The sequence below is a fragment of the Dasypus novemcinctus genome, chromosome 11 (assembly GCF_030445035.2).
Source record: "Dasypus novemcinctus isolate mDasNov1 chromosome 11, mDasNov1.1.hap2, whole genome shotgun sequence".
NCBI classification, from domain to species: Eukaryota; Metazoa; Chordata; class Mammalia; order Cingulata; family Dasypodidae; genus Dasypus; species Dasypus novemcinctus.
The window spans coordinates 57,202,341-57,221,100 of record NC_080683.1 but is presented as its reverse complement, the minus strand read 5'-3'; the positions used below and the strand labels follow the sequence as shown (position 1 = coordinate 57,221,100).

At 39.7% G+C, this 18,760-nt stretch overlaps 1 protein-coding gene across 7 annotated transcripts in view; it reads right to left on the bottom strand.

The window, feature by feature from the left end:
* The window catches only part of LOC101437731 (cytochrome b5 reductase 4), an 83,098-nt gene extending 66,410 nt beyond the window's left edge, over positions 1-16,688 (bottom strand). For 2 of the 7 annotated variants that reach the window (XR_011650091.1, XM_004462618.5), the window contains exons 1-2: positions 9,961-10,220; positions 6,950-7,103 (exon numbers count right to left, since the gene is read on the bottom strand). Coding sequence is in view for 5 of the 7 variants with exons in the window: in XM_004462618.5 (XP_004462675.1) it covers positions 6,950-7,103; positions 9,961-10,035 (229 nt within the window). In the remaining 2 variants the exon portion in view is untranslated. Of the gene's footprint in view, positions 1-6,949; positions 7,104-7,326; positions 7,491-8,993; positions 9,064-9,960; positions 10,222-16,235; positions 16,315-16,424 lie in introns of those variants that run through there. The other 5 variants (XM_071218578.1, XR_011650090.1, XM_058307099.2 and 2 more) reach the window with 5 other exon arrangements.
* Positions 16,689-18,760: the final 2,072 nt, after the last annotated feature.

The following is an 18,760-nucleotide window of genomic DNA, read 5'->3' as shown; positions in this document are numbered from 1 at the left end:
AAGGTAGCAATAGCCTACCAATGGAGCAATTTGGAGTCTAGTGCACTGAGAGTAACAACAGCAACAATAAAACACAAATACATCTCAACTGCTTACTGACTGACTCAACCTAATGGTCTGATAGAAGAAATATACTCATTTCCAAGTGTGAACACTATTTACCTTATGTACTAATGTTCATCTATATGGATATGTGACATTCAATCAAAAATTACATTAAAATTTTAAAAAGATAAAATAACCCATTGTCAAGAAAGAAAACAGCAATACAACCAGATCTAAACATGGAGCACATGATCGAACTATACAAGAAGAATGTTAACTTGATATGTTAAAAAGATTTAGTAGAAAATGTGGCTAACACATGAACAGGTATGAAATTGTGGCATAGAGGTGAAAACTTTAACAAAGGAGTCTAATGGAAACACTAGAAATAAAAAGCATGATATCAGAGGTGAAACATTCCTTTGATAAGCATATCAATAGAATGGAAACAGTATAGGACAGGAGAGTGAAATTGAAGCATATAAGTTCTTACCTACATGTGAATATTATATTATTTGAAGGTAGATTGTTAAAAGTTAAAAATATATATCATAAACCCTGTAAAAACTAATAGAAAATGAAAACAAAGAGTTATAAAGAATAAACATATAAGAAAAAATGGAATCAATAAAATACAATAATGACTATGTCCACAATGGGTGAATCCAAGTTAAGGTACACAGAGTTCACTGTATCACTCTTGCAACTATTTTGAAGGTCTAAAATTTTGCAAAATCAAAAAATATTGAATGACAAAAAATGGTACTTAAAAACTCTTCAATATATACTTTCCCCACACTCTGTGTGTAAAGCCTGCAATAAGAAATATAAAGCTCTACAAAGGAAAGAGCATATGATCTATACTGGGCTCACATTCTAAACTGGCACTCAAAAATGAAATCATGAACCATGAATCTACACTAGAGAACCCAAAATTGTCAAAGTTTCTGATTAAAGAACTGGTATATTTCTTAACTCCAGGGACCAATAATTTGGAATCATGAAAAAATGAAAGCTGGGTATTAACTAGTCTATGAAATCATTAGGATATCTCTACCATAATGTGGTTTTCAAAATTAAAGGCCCTGCACATATTAAAACCTATAATGATTTAAAGAACACTTACTGAACACAAACCAAGAGCCATGCCCTCTGCAGATGCTGGAGGCAGGGAGAGAAATGATTTATTACCACCTTGAAATTCAGTTTAAGAAGAAAGATAAATATAAAAGTGGCCAAACAATGTTATATATGTTCCAGCAGAAGTCTTACACCAAGTACTGAGGAAGAAAGCCCAGGGGAGGGGGGCAAAGTCAAAAAGTGCCAGAGTCACATCTTCAAAGATGAGGAGACTAAAGGGAAGAAGCTGTAGGAAGAAAGACAGGAAAGAACCAAGGATGTAAAATGATGTAAGATAAACAATGGCCCACAATCATGAAGGAGGCTGGAGAGGACTGACAGGTGCACATAAGAGGATTAGCCATAGAAAAGAGAATGTCTTACTGTGTTGCACTCCCAGTGGAGCAGCAACAATCCCCCAAGTGCAAGGGCAAAGACCAGTGAAGAAGGATGGTCCAATGATGGGACGCTGATACTGATGACTATGCATATGAGCCTGAGTGCTTGAAATTTCAACTACACCTAGAGCTGCAGGGTGCCTAAGAATTACCTTCTGAGAGCCTCCATGTTGCTCAAATGTGGTCACTCTCTAAGCCAAACTCAGTATGTAAATGCATTGCCTTCCCCCCAGTGTGGGATATGACTCCTGGGGATGAGCCTCCCTGGCACCAAGGGATTACTGCTGAGCACCAACTGGTGATGCAACTAGAAAAACACTGAATAAAAGAGGGAAATGGTAAAGACAAATGAGTTTATATGGCTAAGGGATTGCAAGATGAGTTGGGAGGTCATCAGAAGGATTACACATATCTCAGCAGGATCTCAGAGGCAGCCAAAGTATATATAACCCCAAGGAGTGGTGCTCCTGAGGGCTACAGAGACACTCAGATCCTATGGTAATGACAGATGGCTCTGGAGTTCAGTGCCTTCCCAGTGGACCCTACTTTGGAATTTGTGCTCCTGAGTGTGATGGAGTTGGATTTAGACATGACCTCTCTACACATGCCTCTTCTGTCACTTTTACTGAACCTGTGGTTGGCACTAGGGTTGGTGTATGCTCAGGAGACTTGAATCTCTGGACTGACTATGTGCCAGCTTGGCCCTGAGCCTCAGCAGAGTTGCAACACCTACTTTCTGGTTCTTTGGACTTACTCAGGTCAGCTAACAGGGAGGTAAGGATGGTCAACCACCACACTAGGGAATCGAGAGACTCTACAACTGCAAGCAAGAGAATTCCATCCATCAGCCATGTGGGATCTAAGCCCCCTCTTGATTTAGAGGTGGAATGGACATCACCATCCCACGGTCCTCGGGATGGAGGAATAAAATATGGATTAGAGTGGACTTACTGGTATTCTACTACAGAATTATTGTGTCTTTAGCAATGGAAGAAACTGTCTCATTGATGTGGCGACATCCCATAGCCATGGGAGTTGTTGAGGGCAGGGAGAGGGAAGAAGAGATATGATATGGGGACATTTCCGGGACTTGGAGTTGTCCTGGATGACATTGCAGGGACAGATGCAGGACATTATATATCCTGCCAGAACCCACTGAATGGACTGGGGGAGAGTGTAAACTACAATGTAAACTATAATCCATGCTGTGTAACAGTGCTCCAAAATGTATTGATCAAATGCAATGAATATACCACACAGATAAAAGAGTTTGGTCATGTGGGACAAGTGGGGGAGGGGAGTGGGGGTATATGGGATCCTCACATTTTTTAATGTAACATTTTTTATGATCTATGTATATTTTTAAAAATTAATTTTAAAAATCTATTAAAATTTTAAAAAAGAATTAATTTTGAGAGGAGTTTGTCTTTCTGATACAAAAGAAAGAGAAGAAAGAGTACAGACATCACCAACCTTAAGTTCCTCACATATACTCTACATCTGAGTGTGTACACTGTGATCTCACTCTCTCATACAAAGCCCTTCCATATGCTTTTTCCTGGAGTCCATCTTCACTCTTGGCACAGAGCATACCTGTCCTTCACTAGACACTTTAAATTACTGAAATGTTTCATTTCAAAATAAAACAGTTCCAAATTTGAAAACTTGTCTTAGAAAAATATTATGAGATTAAAAAGTTTCTCTGCTAGTGACAAATAAGAACACTGTAGCTCAAAATAGAATAGAAGCAAGGCACTAAAGGAGGTCTAGAGAAAAGACTCTACTGTTAGAAAAGTCAGTTCTATTTTTGGTGGATTTGAATCTAACTTAGAAAGAATAAGTTAACTTCACTTTATCATTACAGTATAAATAAAAGACAACCCAAATAGTCACAAGAGTTTACACTACCATACTATGAGTAAATTTTAAAAGGTTAACTGTAAATGAACCTAGAAAATCTAGGAAGCTATAATAGAAATATCACAGGGCTAGAATTGCTTCTTGGGAGTCAATTTGCCAAGATTTTTAAATTACTTATGAAACATATGAAAAATGCAAACTCACTAGAAGTCACTTTGTCAGTGGCCTTGAGCATTATACGACAATTAGCACTAGGAGAAATCAAAGCTTGTTCATCTAAGTTATAAGTGAGACCCATTAAATCCCATTTGGGGGACCTAAGTTCACTAAATTATGAACAGAGCCACAGGCCCACTGAATGTACTTAATTTCTTTGAAATACTTTTATTCAAATGAACTGTTATTGAGTACCAGGCCAAACTGCCCTCACCCTAAGATCAAAGGCTGTACTCTGTTGCCTAATCATGACTTCATGACTTAATAAGTAATTACTAGCACTGACTAGACTATATGCTATATTATTATATATCATACCACAGTAAAAACAAAATCTGATCTAGCCTATACCAAACTCTAACAAATGAGTGATTTGCACATTTTTTCAAAGCTTCACATGTCTGTAAATCATCTTTAGTTCTTGAGGGAAATAGAGCAAAAACAGCAATAAGGAAGAAAACAAGAAAAACATGAATTAGTGACAAGTTCAATGAGGTTTCTGGTAAAGCACTAGCTCCCTCATTCCCTCAATACCCCAGACAATGTAACTTTTATTGTATTACAGTAATTACATACTTTACAGAAAATGGTGAAAATTAAATAAACAATCAGCAAGTCCATACACCTGCTTTTGAGAGCATTCCAGGCCAATACCTTCGTTTTACAGTGGAGAGACCCAAGACTCAGAGAGGAACTGATGCCAGTCAAGTGTTCGTTTTACACCATTATATTCTGGAATATGACTGGACTCAACATATCTGAACATAATGCAGAAATACTGCTATACACTCAAAAGAAGAAAAAAAAAACCACAATTATCGATAAGAGTATTACTTTTCGGGAAGCAGATTTGGCTCAACTGATAGAGCATCTGCCTACCACATAGGAGGTCCACGGTTCAAACCCAGGGCCTCTTGGCCTGTGTGATGAGCTGGCCCATGCGCAGTGCTGATGCACACAAGGAGTGCCATGCCATGCAGGGGTGTCCCCCACATAGGGGAGTCCCATGCACAAGGAGTGTGCCCCGAATGGAGAGCTGCCCTGCATGAAAAAAGCACAGCCTGCCCAGGAGTGGCACTGTACACACAGAGAGCTCACACAGCAAGATGACACAACAAAAAGAGACACAGAGTCCCAGTGCTGCTGACAACAATGCAAGCAGACAAAGAAGAACACACAGTGAATGGACAGAGAGCAGACAATGGTGGGGGAGGTGGGGGACGGGAAGAGGGGGAGAGAAATTTAAAAAAAAAAGTATTACTTTTCAAACATAGCAACCATGTTATGTTCCTTATTCCCATCAATACATCAAATGAATAGTAAAGAACTATTGTATTACAGTAATGCTACATTTATCAATCTCCATAATATCACTGGGAAATTAAGGGTTTACACATAAGCAAGTTTTCTGGAGAAGTGATTTCCTACTGTGGAAACAAAGCTCAGACATGCCTGTTGTCTGGGCCAGCGGAAGTATGCTCCTGGGAACCTGACATTCACTTCACCCAGTCCAGCAAAAAACACTTGGGAACAGTGGGAGGTTGTTCTGTACCAGTTACCTGTACCTGGTAAACAGGCAGGCAGCATAGAGGGAGACCCAGGAAGATATTAAAAACTGTATAAAATGACAAAAGGAATGTGATGATTTGAAGCTATATGGACCCCAGAAAATCATGTTCTTAAAGCTATTCCATTCCTGTGGATGTAAAGCAGGACCCTTTGATTAGGTTACTTCAGTTAAGACATGGCTCAGGTGGATCTTAATACTCTTATTGGAGCCCTTCATAAATGGGATGAATATGGAGAGAGAAAGTAAGAGCACAAGCGCACACATACACAAGACAGAAGCAGGAGGTTGGAGGTGATGAAACCCGGGAGAGGAGGGAAAGATGAGCAGATGCCACCATGTACCCTGCCATGTGACAAAGTAGTTCAGGATCGCTGGCAGTTAGTCTTTGGGAAGAAAGCACCACCTGATAATGTTTTCATTTGGAGATTTCTCTCAGCCTCAAAACTGTAAGCTTGTAAACTGATAAGTTCCCATTGTAAAAGCCAATCCATTTCTACAGTATCTGCTTTTCAGCAGCCCAGTAGAATAGAAAAAGGAGCTTCTTGAATCTGGCAGAATCCTAATTCCTAATTGCTGGTACTATCTACTGCTGTATATCCCTGAGAAACTTTGGGGAATTGATTAGCTGTTTTTCAGTCTTGAAGCAAGCTATGTCATCTCCTGCTGGAAAATTCCATATCCTTTGCCCCTGAAAAAATTTCACACTCTAATTGTGTCTATTGGTGTCTATCATATCACCAACCCGTAGTGACAACCACTCACCTCTTTAAATAACAAAACTTCTTAAAAATAATTAATGTTCCATTCATTCAACAAACTCATACTGATGACTTCCATATGCCAGGTACCAGAGACAGAGAAATAAATAAGACCTGATCCCTGCCCTCATGCAGCTTACAATCTAATTAGAAAAACTGACAACAAACCAAAATTATACAATGATAATATTACATTTGTGATAAAAATAGTAAATGACACACTTCCCTTTCTCTTTAAACAGAGGACAATGGGCTTATTTAATCATTTCTGGATGACTCAAGGACATCACTGTGGATGCTCACTGAACAGTTCTGTGTTCTTCATTGTTCCTGCTTCCCTGTCAGATACCAGGTTGTTGGCTACCATGAAGTCTGCTTTTATCAGCTTCCCTGTTGTCTTTCTGCTCACACTTTCCAATATTCTTATTTCTAATTTGGGGCTTCTAATTTAGACATAATTTACTATGGGCTAGAAAAATCAGATAACTAATCTTGCTAAGAAATATATATTAGATAATAAAAAAAATTGCTCCAACTGAAAAAATGAAGATTCAGCTTTAATGCAGGGCTTTCTCCTCTATGTCAGATTCTCACAGACATTTTCCCCCTAATAGAATTCTGTTACAAGTAACTAAGTTGGGATTATTCTATATAAAATGGGTGTTACTGAATAATTTACTGCACTTCTTTGGCAATAAATTACTTGGCAAAGACTTGTTTCCTTTTAGGGGAAACAGTACAAAGATGTTAGAAAAAGATTTTTTCATATCAGAAACTCACTGTTTCCTGAATCAGAATGTAAAAAACTAATTAAAGAAGAAATACTATCCAGAGGCAGAATTATACAATTTATTGCCCAGTACAGAGCACACTATTATCAAATGTGAACCTTATCGACAAATAACTTTCCCAAAGGACTGCATAGCACAACAACTTGAAAGCCCAGGCACTATTTTTTGAAGTACATAATAAATGCTACCTACCTCTTATGCATATCCAACAATCATCTTTTTTGTTGTGCTTTTTAAGTTCTTCTTCAGTTACTTCAATTAACCTTCCTTTCAATCCTGTAAGGTCCTTTCCACTTTTGGTCAGTCGAATCCAATCCATAAGACTTCGGCCTTGTTTTAAAGGTACCTAAAATAGGAAAGAGAAGAATTAAATTTGGTTTCTTCAAGTGTCTTGCTTTCCCTCCTCCTTTTTGCTGCTTATCATCAGGCTATGTCATTACTCTTATTTCCATTTAAAAAGACAACAGAACTCAAATCCAATAATTCTACAAACCCTCTTGCAGCTTTAGGAGTTTGTCAAAATCATTTCTGCTATATTAGAATTATAAATAGAATGTTTTTTGAAATACCTGGGCTATCAGCTAGGGTTTAGAAATCTGTTACACAAATTCTCGTCATAATGGTATGGTAGAACAGGAATAGTATTGAGCCTGGAGTCAGAAAACAAGCTTTGGTACTAATATGCTAAAGAATTGGAAAGTTGCTTATCTCTTTTGACCAAAATTTCTTCAACCTAAAAATCAAAACAGAATTGACAGAAGAAAAGACAAATAACTAGCTAAAACTTATTTTCCAAATTGTCAAAATAAACAGGACATTAGAAATCACTAGGCAGCAATCTGTTTTCTAAGAATCCAATGGGGAAAAAATGGCTATCAAATAATGGAAAATAATAAAACTATTATTTTCTCTAGGGTGAAACTATTATATACTCTAGGGTGGGGACTGGCAAATGCCCATCTTTCTGTTTCTGTACAGTCCCTGAGCTAAGAAAAGTTTTCACATATGGAGGCGGTGATGGTGGTAAAGAGGATGAAACCTTAATGTGGCTCTCAAACCCTGAAAGCCAAAAACATTTACTACCTGACCCTTTGCAGAAAAAGTTTGCCAATTCCTGCTCAGGTCTGATAACAGGACTTTTTTTTTTTTTTTTTAACAAAATACATTTTCAAGGCTTTCAGATGAAAGCTCTTATTAGTATTTTAACCAGGTAATTCAGTCGAGTGTAAAATTCAAGATGTCACTATGGCACAGGGCTACTATCTAAACTTGCACAACTTGTCTGTAACAGCAACAGAAGAACAGTTCAGGTAGGCATACTCAAGGAAGTATATATACCTCACTTTCCTGACTCATTTAAGCATTCATCTACTCCCAAAATAACCAAGTTAATAGGTCTGTGGTGCTATTCCAATTTCACATTCCTTCCTACCAATCTACATGGTCCCTTTCTTCATGTCAGTGAAAACTCTCTAGGTCTCTTGGTACCAATAAATGAAGTAACAACTGAGAAAATGATCTTTCTAACCAAAATCATCAGTCTCCCTCCATTCCATAATTCAGAGGTTGGCTAAAGTGATCTTTTCGAAATGCAAAGCTAATCACTGGCTCCCCACACTACTTATAAAAATGTCTAAATTACCTAGAGTGGTTTACCAGGGCCTTCATAATGTGGTCACAGTTTATCTCACTAGCTCCATGTTTTAACTTTTGCTCCTTCCCATTATATGATTTAGCCAAAGGGAACTGATTTCTTGATTGCTCTCAAGCAGCTGTTGACACATCTTTTTTCTCTGCCTTTAAGTTCTCACTTTTAAACGAATGCTGAGAACATAGTTGGTAGTTTTAAGGGAGAAAAACAGCAACAACCTTTATATTCAATTCAGAGAATCTGTGTCTGGAAAGGCTATACTACCCAATTAAGCTTTTAGCTTAACAAGAGGACCCGGTCAACCATCAAGGAGGAAGGGGACACAAGATTGGATGGTTGGATGATAAATGGAGATGTCACAGCCAGTCACATCACAACATGCCTATAGCGTTTAAGGCAACATTTCTTAACCAGTTTCCTTCTTTGTGAAATGGAGATAATAAAAAGCACCTACTTCATAGATGATTGTTATGAAGATTAAACAAGTCAATGTGTGTAAAGCACCCAGAACAGTTAGAATGTACATGGCCATCAGTAAGCACTGAATATATCTCAACTATTATTATTATATTTGTGGTTACAGACCTCTTAAAAGCTAATGGATAGCTACAGATCCCCAAATCCCATATTCTGATCCAGGGTCAGAACTCCAGGTCTATGAGGAGAAAAAATAGAAAGTCAGTGAAGGTCACAAATGATGCTAAGATCATAGAATCCAGAAATGAAAAAGAAAAAGGAGTGGCCAAGTAGGTGGAAGCGTCAAAACAAAAAAAAATGAAGATGTGGTTACAGAATGAGGAACAAATAACAGGAACAGGCAACATTCAAGTTGCAATGATCACAGGAGACTATTTTACTACTGAATTTTTCAATAAAAAATGCATTTGTATTCCACCTGTTGCTAATGGTAACTTTGCTCAACAGAACCTCAATAATATTAAATTAGCTTAAAGTCAGCAAGTGGTATGATGAAACATTCAGGTGCCAGAGGAAGAAAACAAGGCAGCATGTCTTGGAGATGTGTCTGGAAACTTGGCAGAGGGTTTGTGGACTCTTGTCCTCACTTCTCCAATCCCCCCTAGTTCCAGGAGTCCTCAGCCTTGGAGAATGGTCACTGGCCAGCATTTCCCTTCTTCTAGTTGACCCACATCACTCACAATTCCTTGGAAAGTGAAGAATAAAGAAAGTGGAGGACAGATTGAGAGACGATTGCTAACTCTAAGTATCTGCAATACGACAAGCATAGCGCCTGACCCTGTCATATGTGTCTGAATTTAATTAGCGGGGAAAGGCCTGGAGTAGGGAAAATGACAGAGCTGGACAAAGGGAAGGAAAAGAGAGGCTAGGAGGTGACAGGGAGGGAGGTTAGGGAAGTTCGAGAACTGGAGACAGCTTGGGATCCGAAATAGGTCGCCAGCAAGGGCAGGAGGGAACGAAGGTTGGTGAAGGGAACTGGAAGGAGAGGGGAGGAAGAAATGAATGAGCCGAGCCGGAGCGCAAAACACTGGCGGGCGGCGAATGCTGGGTGAAACCGGCGATGTCATCCTCTTACCTTACTACGTCCCCCGGAGCCGACCCGCTGCTGAGAGCTGGGGGCCGGGAAAGACTGGGAAGGGACGTTCAGCATCTTGGACTCTAGGCCTGGGTCCTGCCCGGGGTCCGCCACGGTACGGGATCTCTCGTCTAAACCCGTATTGGAGCAACCCCTCGCGCTCCGGCTCGGCGGCCGGGCAGAGGCCAGGCCCCTGACCCACTTCCGGGGTCGCCCCGGGTGAGGCGCGCCCTGGCGTAGGACGTAGAAGCTGCGAGGGGCGGGACAACGAGAGCGGAAGGAGCGCCGGCTTGGGTGGAACTAAGAACTAGTGCGCATGCTCAGTTGGACGCCCACCTCAACTTCAGCACTGGACGGAGGAGATAGCTATTTCGTGGAAAGATTAAAGGAAGAGTTAAGGGAAGCTGTTCTTGGCCCTGGTGCTGACCGATTCTAAAGATAAATTCTTTTCAAGGCCCCGTAACTCGGAACACCTGTCTGTCCATTGTTAAGCCATACCAGCACATTACTTGAAACATGGAGTAACATTACCCCATCAAAGCATTTCGAAATCTCTGAAACGCTCTCCTCTAAGGCACCGGGCTGTACAGGACACAGAAAGGTGTCGCGGAGTGATGTAGCTCAGAGCTTGCTTCGCGTGTACGAGGACCGGGGTTCAATCCCCGGTACTTCGAAGGGAAAAAAAAAGAGCTAAGGTGTCAAATACAAACAGCCACCCCTGCGGAGTAAGGAGAAAAAATCTCACCTCTAAGAACCTTCGTTAGTGACTGAAGAACGAATAATAATAATCAAAAAAAAAAAAAAAAAACTCTAGTAAAGTCTCCTGCTCCATATACTCACTCACAAATTCTTCCTCGTCATCTAACTTCCTATTTTCCCTGGAAGATTACAGAGAATTTTATACGGATGTAGCTCATTCCTACTCGTGGTGCTCAACAGGTTTAAGAGTCAGACAAATTTGTCTGGATGCTATCCCCACATCCGGCTGGGCAGCTTTAAGTTACTTTAGTATCTCAAAGCCACATTTTCACCACCTGCCTAATGAGATTAGGTTCTAGGAAGGAGTAAATGAGATGTCATATTATAAATAGTATAGTACCTGATGAATTGTGGGAAGTCAATTCACACTATTTCCAACATATTTCTAGAGAGAAGCACCAATACCGTACAGGTAAACAGTTCCTAAGGCTCAAGGACAGATGGGTAATGTGGTGGGTTTTGTTTTGTTTTTGTTTTTGTTTGTATGTCCTTTGCAGATACTGAGAGAAGAATACAGTGAGGTGGAGAAAGTTTCCAGAAGAAAAATATTTCTAAATAACTCTCCTCATCCTCTTTCCATTACTAACTTTTCCTGATACTGGACACATTGTCATGGTTTGAACTTACTATCTCTCTGTCAATTGCCGGTAATTTGAAGTTAGGTTTCTAGTATTTATTTTTTCAATAGAAAGGAAAGTGGGTTACAATATGTACCCATACAAGTAATAGGCATTTCTTAGCTAGGTAACTGACTCTGACCTTCAACTCTACTTATTATCTTTATGAAATATTACAGGAACTTTTGCTATTGAAATGCAGACCATGAGGATTTTATTGCAGCTGAAAAGGCCATAGTTTACTGTTACTTTTACCTTGCAATTTACTTCTGTTGTCTCTCTCCTTAAATAATGGTGTATTCTTATACAAGTCTACGTTAAGAAAAGCTAAACACTACTAATTTCTTATTCCACTTCCCCACGAGAAAATTTTTATATAAGAATAAGAGAAGCAGAGAACCAAAGCAAAGGCTGGTGGATGATGGTGGGAAATATTTTATCCAGGCCAAGGAAATGTCTGAAAAACTCTGTTTCACAATGGCACACTACTTTTTACCAAACATTTATATCTGCCAAATTTATTAGTTCCCCCTTGGACAGAAATAGAAAAATACTACCAAATTCTTGCCTTTCAGCTCCTCTTTCATAGAATCCACACAATTCATTCCCATTTAAAATACTTCCTTTTAATTCTGATGGTCCTTCAGTGTAGTGCTCTCTGTATTAAACACCCATGCTACTTTACTACTGATTTAAGGACAGCAGAGGAGTATTTAAAGTAATATTACTTTACCTTACTCATCATTTATTAAGATCTGATTTAACAGCCCTAAAATTGATTCCTACCCTCAATTATACACAGGGATTTAAAGTGTTATTCACCATCTGCTAGCAAACAACACATAATGATAAACCTGTGCTTGGTAGCCTAAGGTGATTTTCTTCATTATCTAGTAAGATAACATCCATCTGTAAATACATCAGATGATAATCATTAGGAAAAAGCAGATATGTCCCAAGATTCAGTCTTAAAAATTAAAAATTGTCATTGTTTGGAAAATTGTAACTAGAGTGGTAATTCAATGAAGAGACCAAAATTATCTTTTAAGTCCCAAATGTTTACAATATAATGAAGACAATTTTGTAAATTGCACCTATTTTAAATTCCAACCTTGAATTCTAGGTAGGGATAAAAAAGGCCAAACTACAATAGAAATCTTAAAATATTTAACTTTATTAATTATTTATATACAAATAAATTAGCTTTAAAGGATTATGATACATTTGTACACTAAATTTAAATCCTATGAGCTTTGAATGTAATCAAAAGTAACTAATGAGATTAATTTTCTGAATCACAGGTCAGCTCCTCAATTTCATCTTCACTATCAGAATCTTCATAAAATGAAATTGTGGCTTGAATTGGAAATTTTTTCAGAAGAGCTTCTGCTTCTTGATATAAGTAATCATAACACTTTGATTTTGGCCAAAATAGTCTGAAAGAAGCAGACAACATTATATGCTTTATTTTCTTCACATTCAGAATCCTCATACTCATGAAATGAACAAGTTTCAAGAGTTCCATATATTTAACAATTGATTTATACATTTAGGTACAGCCGTAAGATAGATTTTAAAATGCTACTATCACAGTTTTTATGGAATCTATTTCCCAATGTCTCAATAACTGGCTGATTAAAAAAAAATTTCATTCAAGTTATAAATTGGATCAAACAAATTCACACTAAACCCTGTGTAAGCATAAAATCAGCTTTTAGCTTAGTTCAGGCACTCTGGATATATTTATTCTTACCAGATATAGAAGAAGGTTTGTCTTCCAATTTCCAATTCCTTTGGAAAAAAATGAATCCTACCTCCAAATTAAAAATTCTATGTGGCCAATTTATAAAGACAACGAAATATTATGCACTTTAAACAAAGGCAAAAACCATCTAGAATCTTGCTTAAAACTCACAGATTTAACTTAGTTTTAAATGTAGTCAATGTAAGTTTAGAAAACCACAAAAAACAATATCTTTAAATGTTTGTCCATGCACTCATAACTTGAGGTTTAGGAAGACTACCTCCATGCCAACCTTGATTTTATCCCTTTTCCCCCCTCTCCAGCCAAACCCCCATCTCCCAAATAAGGGGGAAAATACCATATTGGAGAAGTCTAAGATAATGATACTGGTTTTATACAAATAATGTACATATAAAGATGATTACCTCAGGGTTTCAAAAATCTGAAAAATATTCATCTCGCCATTTGGTCTTCTATTATTTTTCATCCAAGAGAAGGAAAGATGGGATGAGTTTGAATCACCAACTACAGTGCATTCATTTATTTTTCGGGTTAATAGCCCCATGTATTATATTCATATAGCCTCTGAGAGCCTTACTCTATTATAGTCCATGATAACTGATATTTATTATTGTGGCCCTAATTCCTAATGAAGGGAAAGTTCCGTTTTGTATACTCCATTTTTAAAGGCATAAAAATGCAGTTTATAAATATTTCTAGTAAAATGGTAAAAAAAATTGTTTCTAATTTTGATGTCTAGATAAGTAAACATCAATTATTCAGTTATTTAATAATTACTTTAGTGATCTGTTGTGTCATACATAATAATTCAAAAATATATAATATGGTCCCATTTTGAAGAAGTTGATAATTGAGTTAAAAAATGAGAAATAACTCAGGCAGTACTAGTCAACATAGAAAGTAATAAAAATAAAACAAACTTAGAAGATTGTAAATAGATAGTTTAGAAGAGAAAGGCATTGCTTATATAGGAAATACTATTTTCCAATGTCTAACTGGAACTGCCAGAATATTGTTTAATCCTTACCACATTCTCTCCAGAATTTCTCACTGTGGGCAATTTTCTTGCCCAGGGACTCCATACTTTCCTGAATTCCACTCCCTACACACATGCCTATCTAACAGACTATTATCTTTCCTTTATGAGATACTGGCCTTCCCACACAGGTTTATTGGGAGTGATCTCTCATTTCTACACTCCCCAGGATGATCTAACCCACTGCCATGATTTCCCTAAATGTTTGTTTATCAAAGGCTCCGGAGTCTGTTTTTCCAAAATAGGTTGTCTGGACATCTCTGGGAGCCCCATAGGCATATTAAATACAATAAATGAAAAAAAACTGGACCCATTACCTTGCTCCCCATAACCTCATGTTCCAAGTCCTCATTTCCATTCTGTTAGTGAAGATTTCACTCATGGTCACCAGCCACAAACTTGGGAACCATTCTGGCTTTTCACCTCTTCTTCACCTACCATATCCAATACATAAAAGCACCTAATCTATTTTGTCACCTAAGTAGTTCTCAAATTCACCCAGTCCCATTTCCAATGCCTTAAAATGACCCTTCATCATTTCTGGCCTGAACAAGGATAATAGCTTCCAGTTTAGTATTGTTAATATTTTTGGCCCTCTAACTAAGCCTATATATCACTTGCAGATTTTTCTGGGATATAAATCTGATCACAGCACTCTTCTGGTTAAAATCCTTTGAATAGCCACCAATACCACCTGCAGAATAAAGCCCACAGATTCTCAACACCACTTCCAGAACAAGGACTCTGTAGTGAAGTGTACAAAGCCATCAAGATCTGGTCTCTCTGGCAGTCCTACTGGAATGATCACAGCTTCACACACCCACATTCCAGCTCTTTGGAGCTCCCAGAAGGGACCCTGCTGTGTTCCATGACCCTGAAATTTCTTTTCCTCTGTTATTTCTTCTTCCTGCCCACTCCCATTCATCAACCACCAACCAGCCAGCCAGCTTCTTCAAGACTCAGCCAGGTAACCACAACCTATTACACACACCCTCCCCAACCCTTCCTCAAATTCTCTGGCAGAGTAGGACACATGCCTGTACCTAAGTGTAAGACTGAAAAAACTCTATTACAACACTTACCATGGCACTGTAAATATTTTTCCTGTGTCCTTGGCTAGTGTTAATAAGCAAGTATTGACTACTATTTATGAGCTCCTACTATTTATGAGCTATTTATGAGCTCATACACTCCATACAAACATATCAGTTCTTCACTTAACGCTCTCTAATTCCCCTCTAATTTCCCATTGTATATTAAATAACTTTTAACCCTTTCACGATCCTTATTAACCTTTAGGATTTTCATTGTATTTCCAATTTTCTCTTACAAGCCAAGTTCCTGAAAAATGCACTGGGAACCGCATTCAGTCGAGTAAGTACATACATATTCTGCCTGGTGTGAGGTCAAACTCATTCGGACACTTCAGCATTAAAAACATAAAATTAAAAACTACCTTGCAGGCACAAGATGTCACCGTTCTACTTTTTTACTATCATCAACTTTCCCTCTTCATAACCTATTCCTTAAGCCTTTACTCAGTATGCACTGATTGGCCCTTCTTTAATGTGGAAGGGCTGCAGTTTCCTATTCATTGACCTCTGGGAGTGGGAAGAGAAAGGAACCCTGAAGAAAGATTTTCCAAAGAGAAAACCTGGAGGACCTACTGCTGAACAGGGTTTTGTGATGTCCCTGATTCTCCTGTGGGACTGGAGAAGCCGGAGACCTTTAGGGAGGCCTATCACTCACCTGACTGGGTGTCTGTATTGGGAAAGCTTTCCCCAGGCTTCAATCATTCCGGAACTATAGGACGTCTGGGGACGAAAGAGAACGAATCGCACCCACCTCTTTGTAGAAACTGGAAACCGGCGTGACCCGGCTTTCCTAGCTCCCGCAGGGATTGTGACCCCGGGGCGCTCAGCCGCCTCGTTCCGATGCGATCCATTGGTCCAGGTCGCTCAGGAGGACACCCGCTACATCACCTCCCTCGGGGTCACCGACGAGCGGGGTCTTAGCCAGGGGCAGGCCGGATGGGTCTCCCGGCCCAGTCCCGCGTCCATTGCCCCGGGCAATTCTCTGCTACGCCGGGCTCACTTACCTGTTCCGCCGCACAATGCGGTGCCTCCTGTTCTTTCTCGTCCTGGAGGTCAACCCACGGTCTCCAGAAGACGATGCACCTGCGGAGTGGGAAGCACAAACCGCTTAGGAGACGTGAGCCCAGGCCTGGGAGAATCAGCCCCAGCAGAGCGCGAGCACCCGGCCGGGTAGCGGTAGCTGGTGGAGGGACCTGGGGTGGCGCGCGCCAGAGGGGCGCGTGGGAGGGAAGGTGCTCGGCGGTGCCGAGGAGCAGTACCCGCAGTCCGCGTCCCCGCGCCGCGTCTGGCCGCCGGGGGCTGCGTGCAGCAGGCGGCGGCAGCGCGCGCTCTCGCCGGCTCCGCAATCCGAGCTCCCCGCTGTCTCCATGGCGCTGCCGGGCACGGCGGGCGCGGGTAGTTCTCGGACTATCCTGGTCCCTTCCACCAGGCCGGTACCCTGCGTCTTTATATAGCCCTTGCGGTCTAATGCATACGGGGAGTTCACTCCATCTCCGCCCTTCTCTCTGCAGCTAACCGCATAAACAAAAAGGCTGCGCGTGAAGGCACATCGGGGTGAACCGGGGGTGTGAACGCGTGCAACTCCCAAATGGCCCGGGAAAGGGTTTTGTCGAGCGAGTGTAAATCGCCCTTCCACACATGGCTGAGGTGAAAAACAACATTCGCCCGAGCAGCCAATTTCCATGTGAAGAGGCTGGGAGGAGATAAAATTAAGCGATTCTACACGTTTTGTGTATTTCTGCAAAAAGGCCAAGCAACAGGTATTTGCTTGACTCGCCTGAGTCTCAAGGCTTTTTGGCCTTTGACAAATGCAAATGGCTCTGCAAGTTGTGTACTAAAAACTAGGGTGCGGACTGAAAGGGAATGTCCTCGGCTCCTTTACTGGCACAATAAAAGGATGACTGGATGGATACCTTAAGAAAGGGAGGTTGGGTGTTTTTGTTTTTTAATGTTCCGAACAAGTTCATACCTATGCCTACTATTATTTGATGATAATAAAACTGGAATGTTCCTGTCAAGAGGGCCAGAGACTGGAGTCCTGGGAATTTGTGAATTTTCTCCAAGATCTTATCAATATCCTCATTCAAGTAGTCTGAGTGTTCTGTCACCACTTAGCATTTGGATACTCCCTCTCCCCTCCAACCTGTCCCCACTATATAATTAGGAAGTTCTCTTTGTTTTTTGAGGGAGGTATGGAATGATAATGAAACCTTTAAATGTTACTACATAAGGCAGCTTAGTCTATTGATCTGTGCCCCCATATTTAAGTTATCTCTCATTTATCTACAGTAGTCCATTAAACTTGGTAAAAATGTTATGCTTCAAAGGAAAGATGATATATAAATGTTATAATTCTTATTTTCAAAAATTCTTAATGGAACTGAAGTTTGTCTTAAAAATTGTAGATATAAACCTTGAATTTAAACTATTGTGTCTCTGTTATTCATTCAGTTGATACATAGGGAAATAATCCTTATAGTACTTACAGGCCTGCAATGATCTACCCCCAGGAAAATGAGATATGGCTTGCTCAGATAGTGAAATCAATAAGTTTATATACCTATTACATGTCTCAATGCCTGAAATTATTATTATACTAAATAAAATAAAACCTACAGGGAGCTGATATGTGGTTCAGTGATTGAGCACTGGCTTCCCACATATGAGGTCCCAGGTTCAATGCCTGGCCCCGTACCTCAAAAAAAAAAAAAACAAAAAACACGCAAACTTATAGAACCCTTGTTACAGTGCCTAACACTGTACAGTACCTAGTACACCTTCAACGGATGTTAAATGATTTTTAAAAATATAAGCCCTTGATAGTTGTTAAGCTATCTGATGAAATGGCTCAATATTTCAGTTTCATAAACATAATTTGAGGTTTGTGTAATGAGCCAAGTACTGTGTTTTCAGATATACTGGTGAATAAGCTAGTCCCTGTAACCCCAAGAAGATTACATTCATTATAATCAATGGCCATTATACAAACAAAGAATATTTTTAAAGTGGCATGTTCAGTATCAATAACACTCTTAAAGTGCAGAAGTAGCACAAGGGAGAGAATAACATCTCTTTGGGAGAAACAAGAAAGGCTTCTTAGGGCAAATGAAACCTAAATTGGGATTTGGGGAATGATCAATCCAGAAATAGTATTGCCTGGGGGTGGGGTGACAGGAGGTATAGGAAAAGGAACAGGGCTCCTTTGGGCTAGCTGTTGCTGGACCAAAACATGGTTGAGGAGCTAGAAAGGGGTCTGGCGATTTATGAGCCTAGTATACCACACTAAGACAATTGGACTTTATTCTGTAAGCAATGGGGAAAGATTTTGTAGCAGCTTGATATTGTTATGAATTCCAAAAATAGATATTGAGTTATGTAATCTGGCCTGTACCTGGGTGTGATTAAGTTATGATAAAGGCTTTGATTGGGCCACTAAGGGGTGGGGACTCACAGATAAAAGGCATGGCAAAGGACAGCATTGACGGGTTTTGATGCTGGAGTTTTGATATTGGAGTTTGATCCTGAAGCC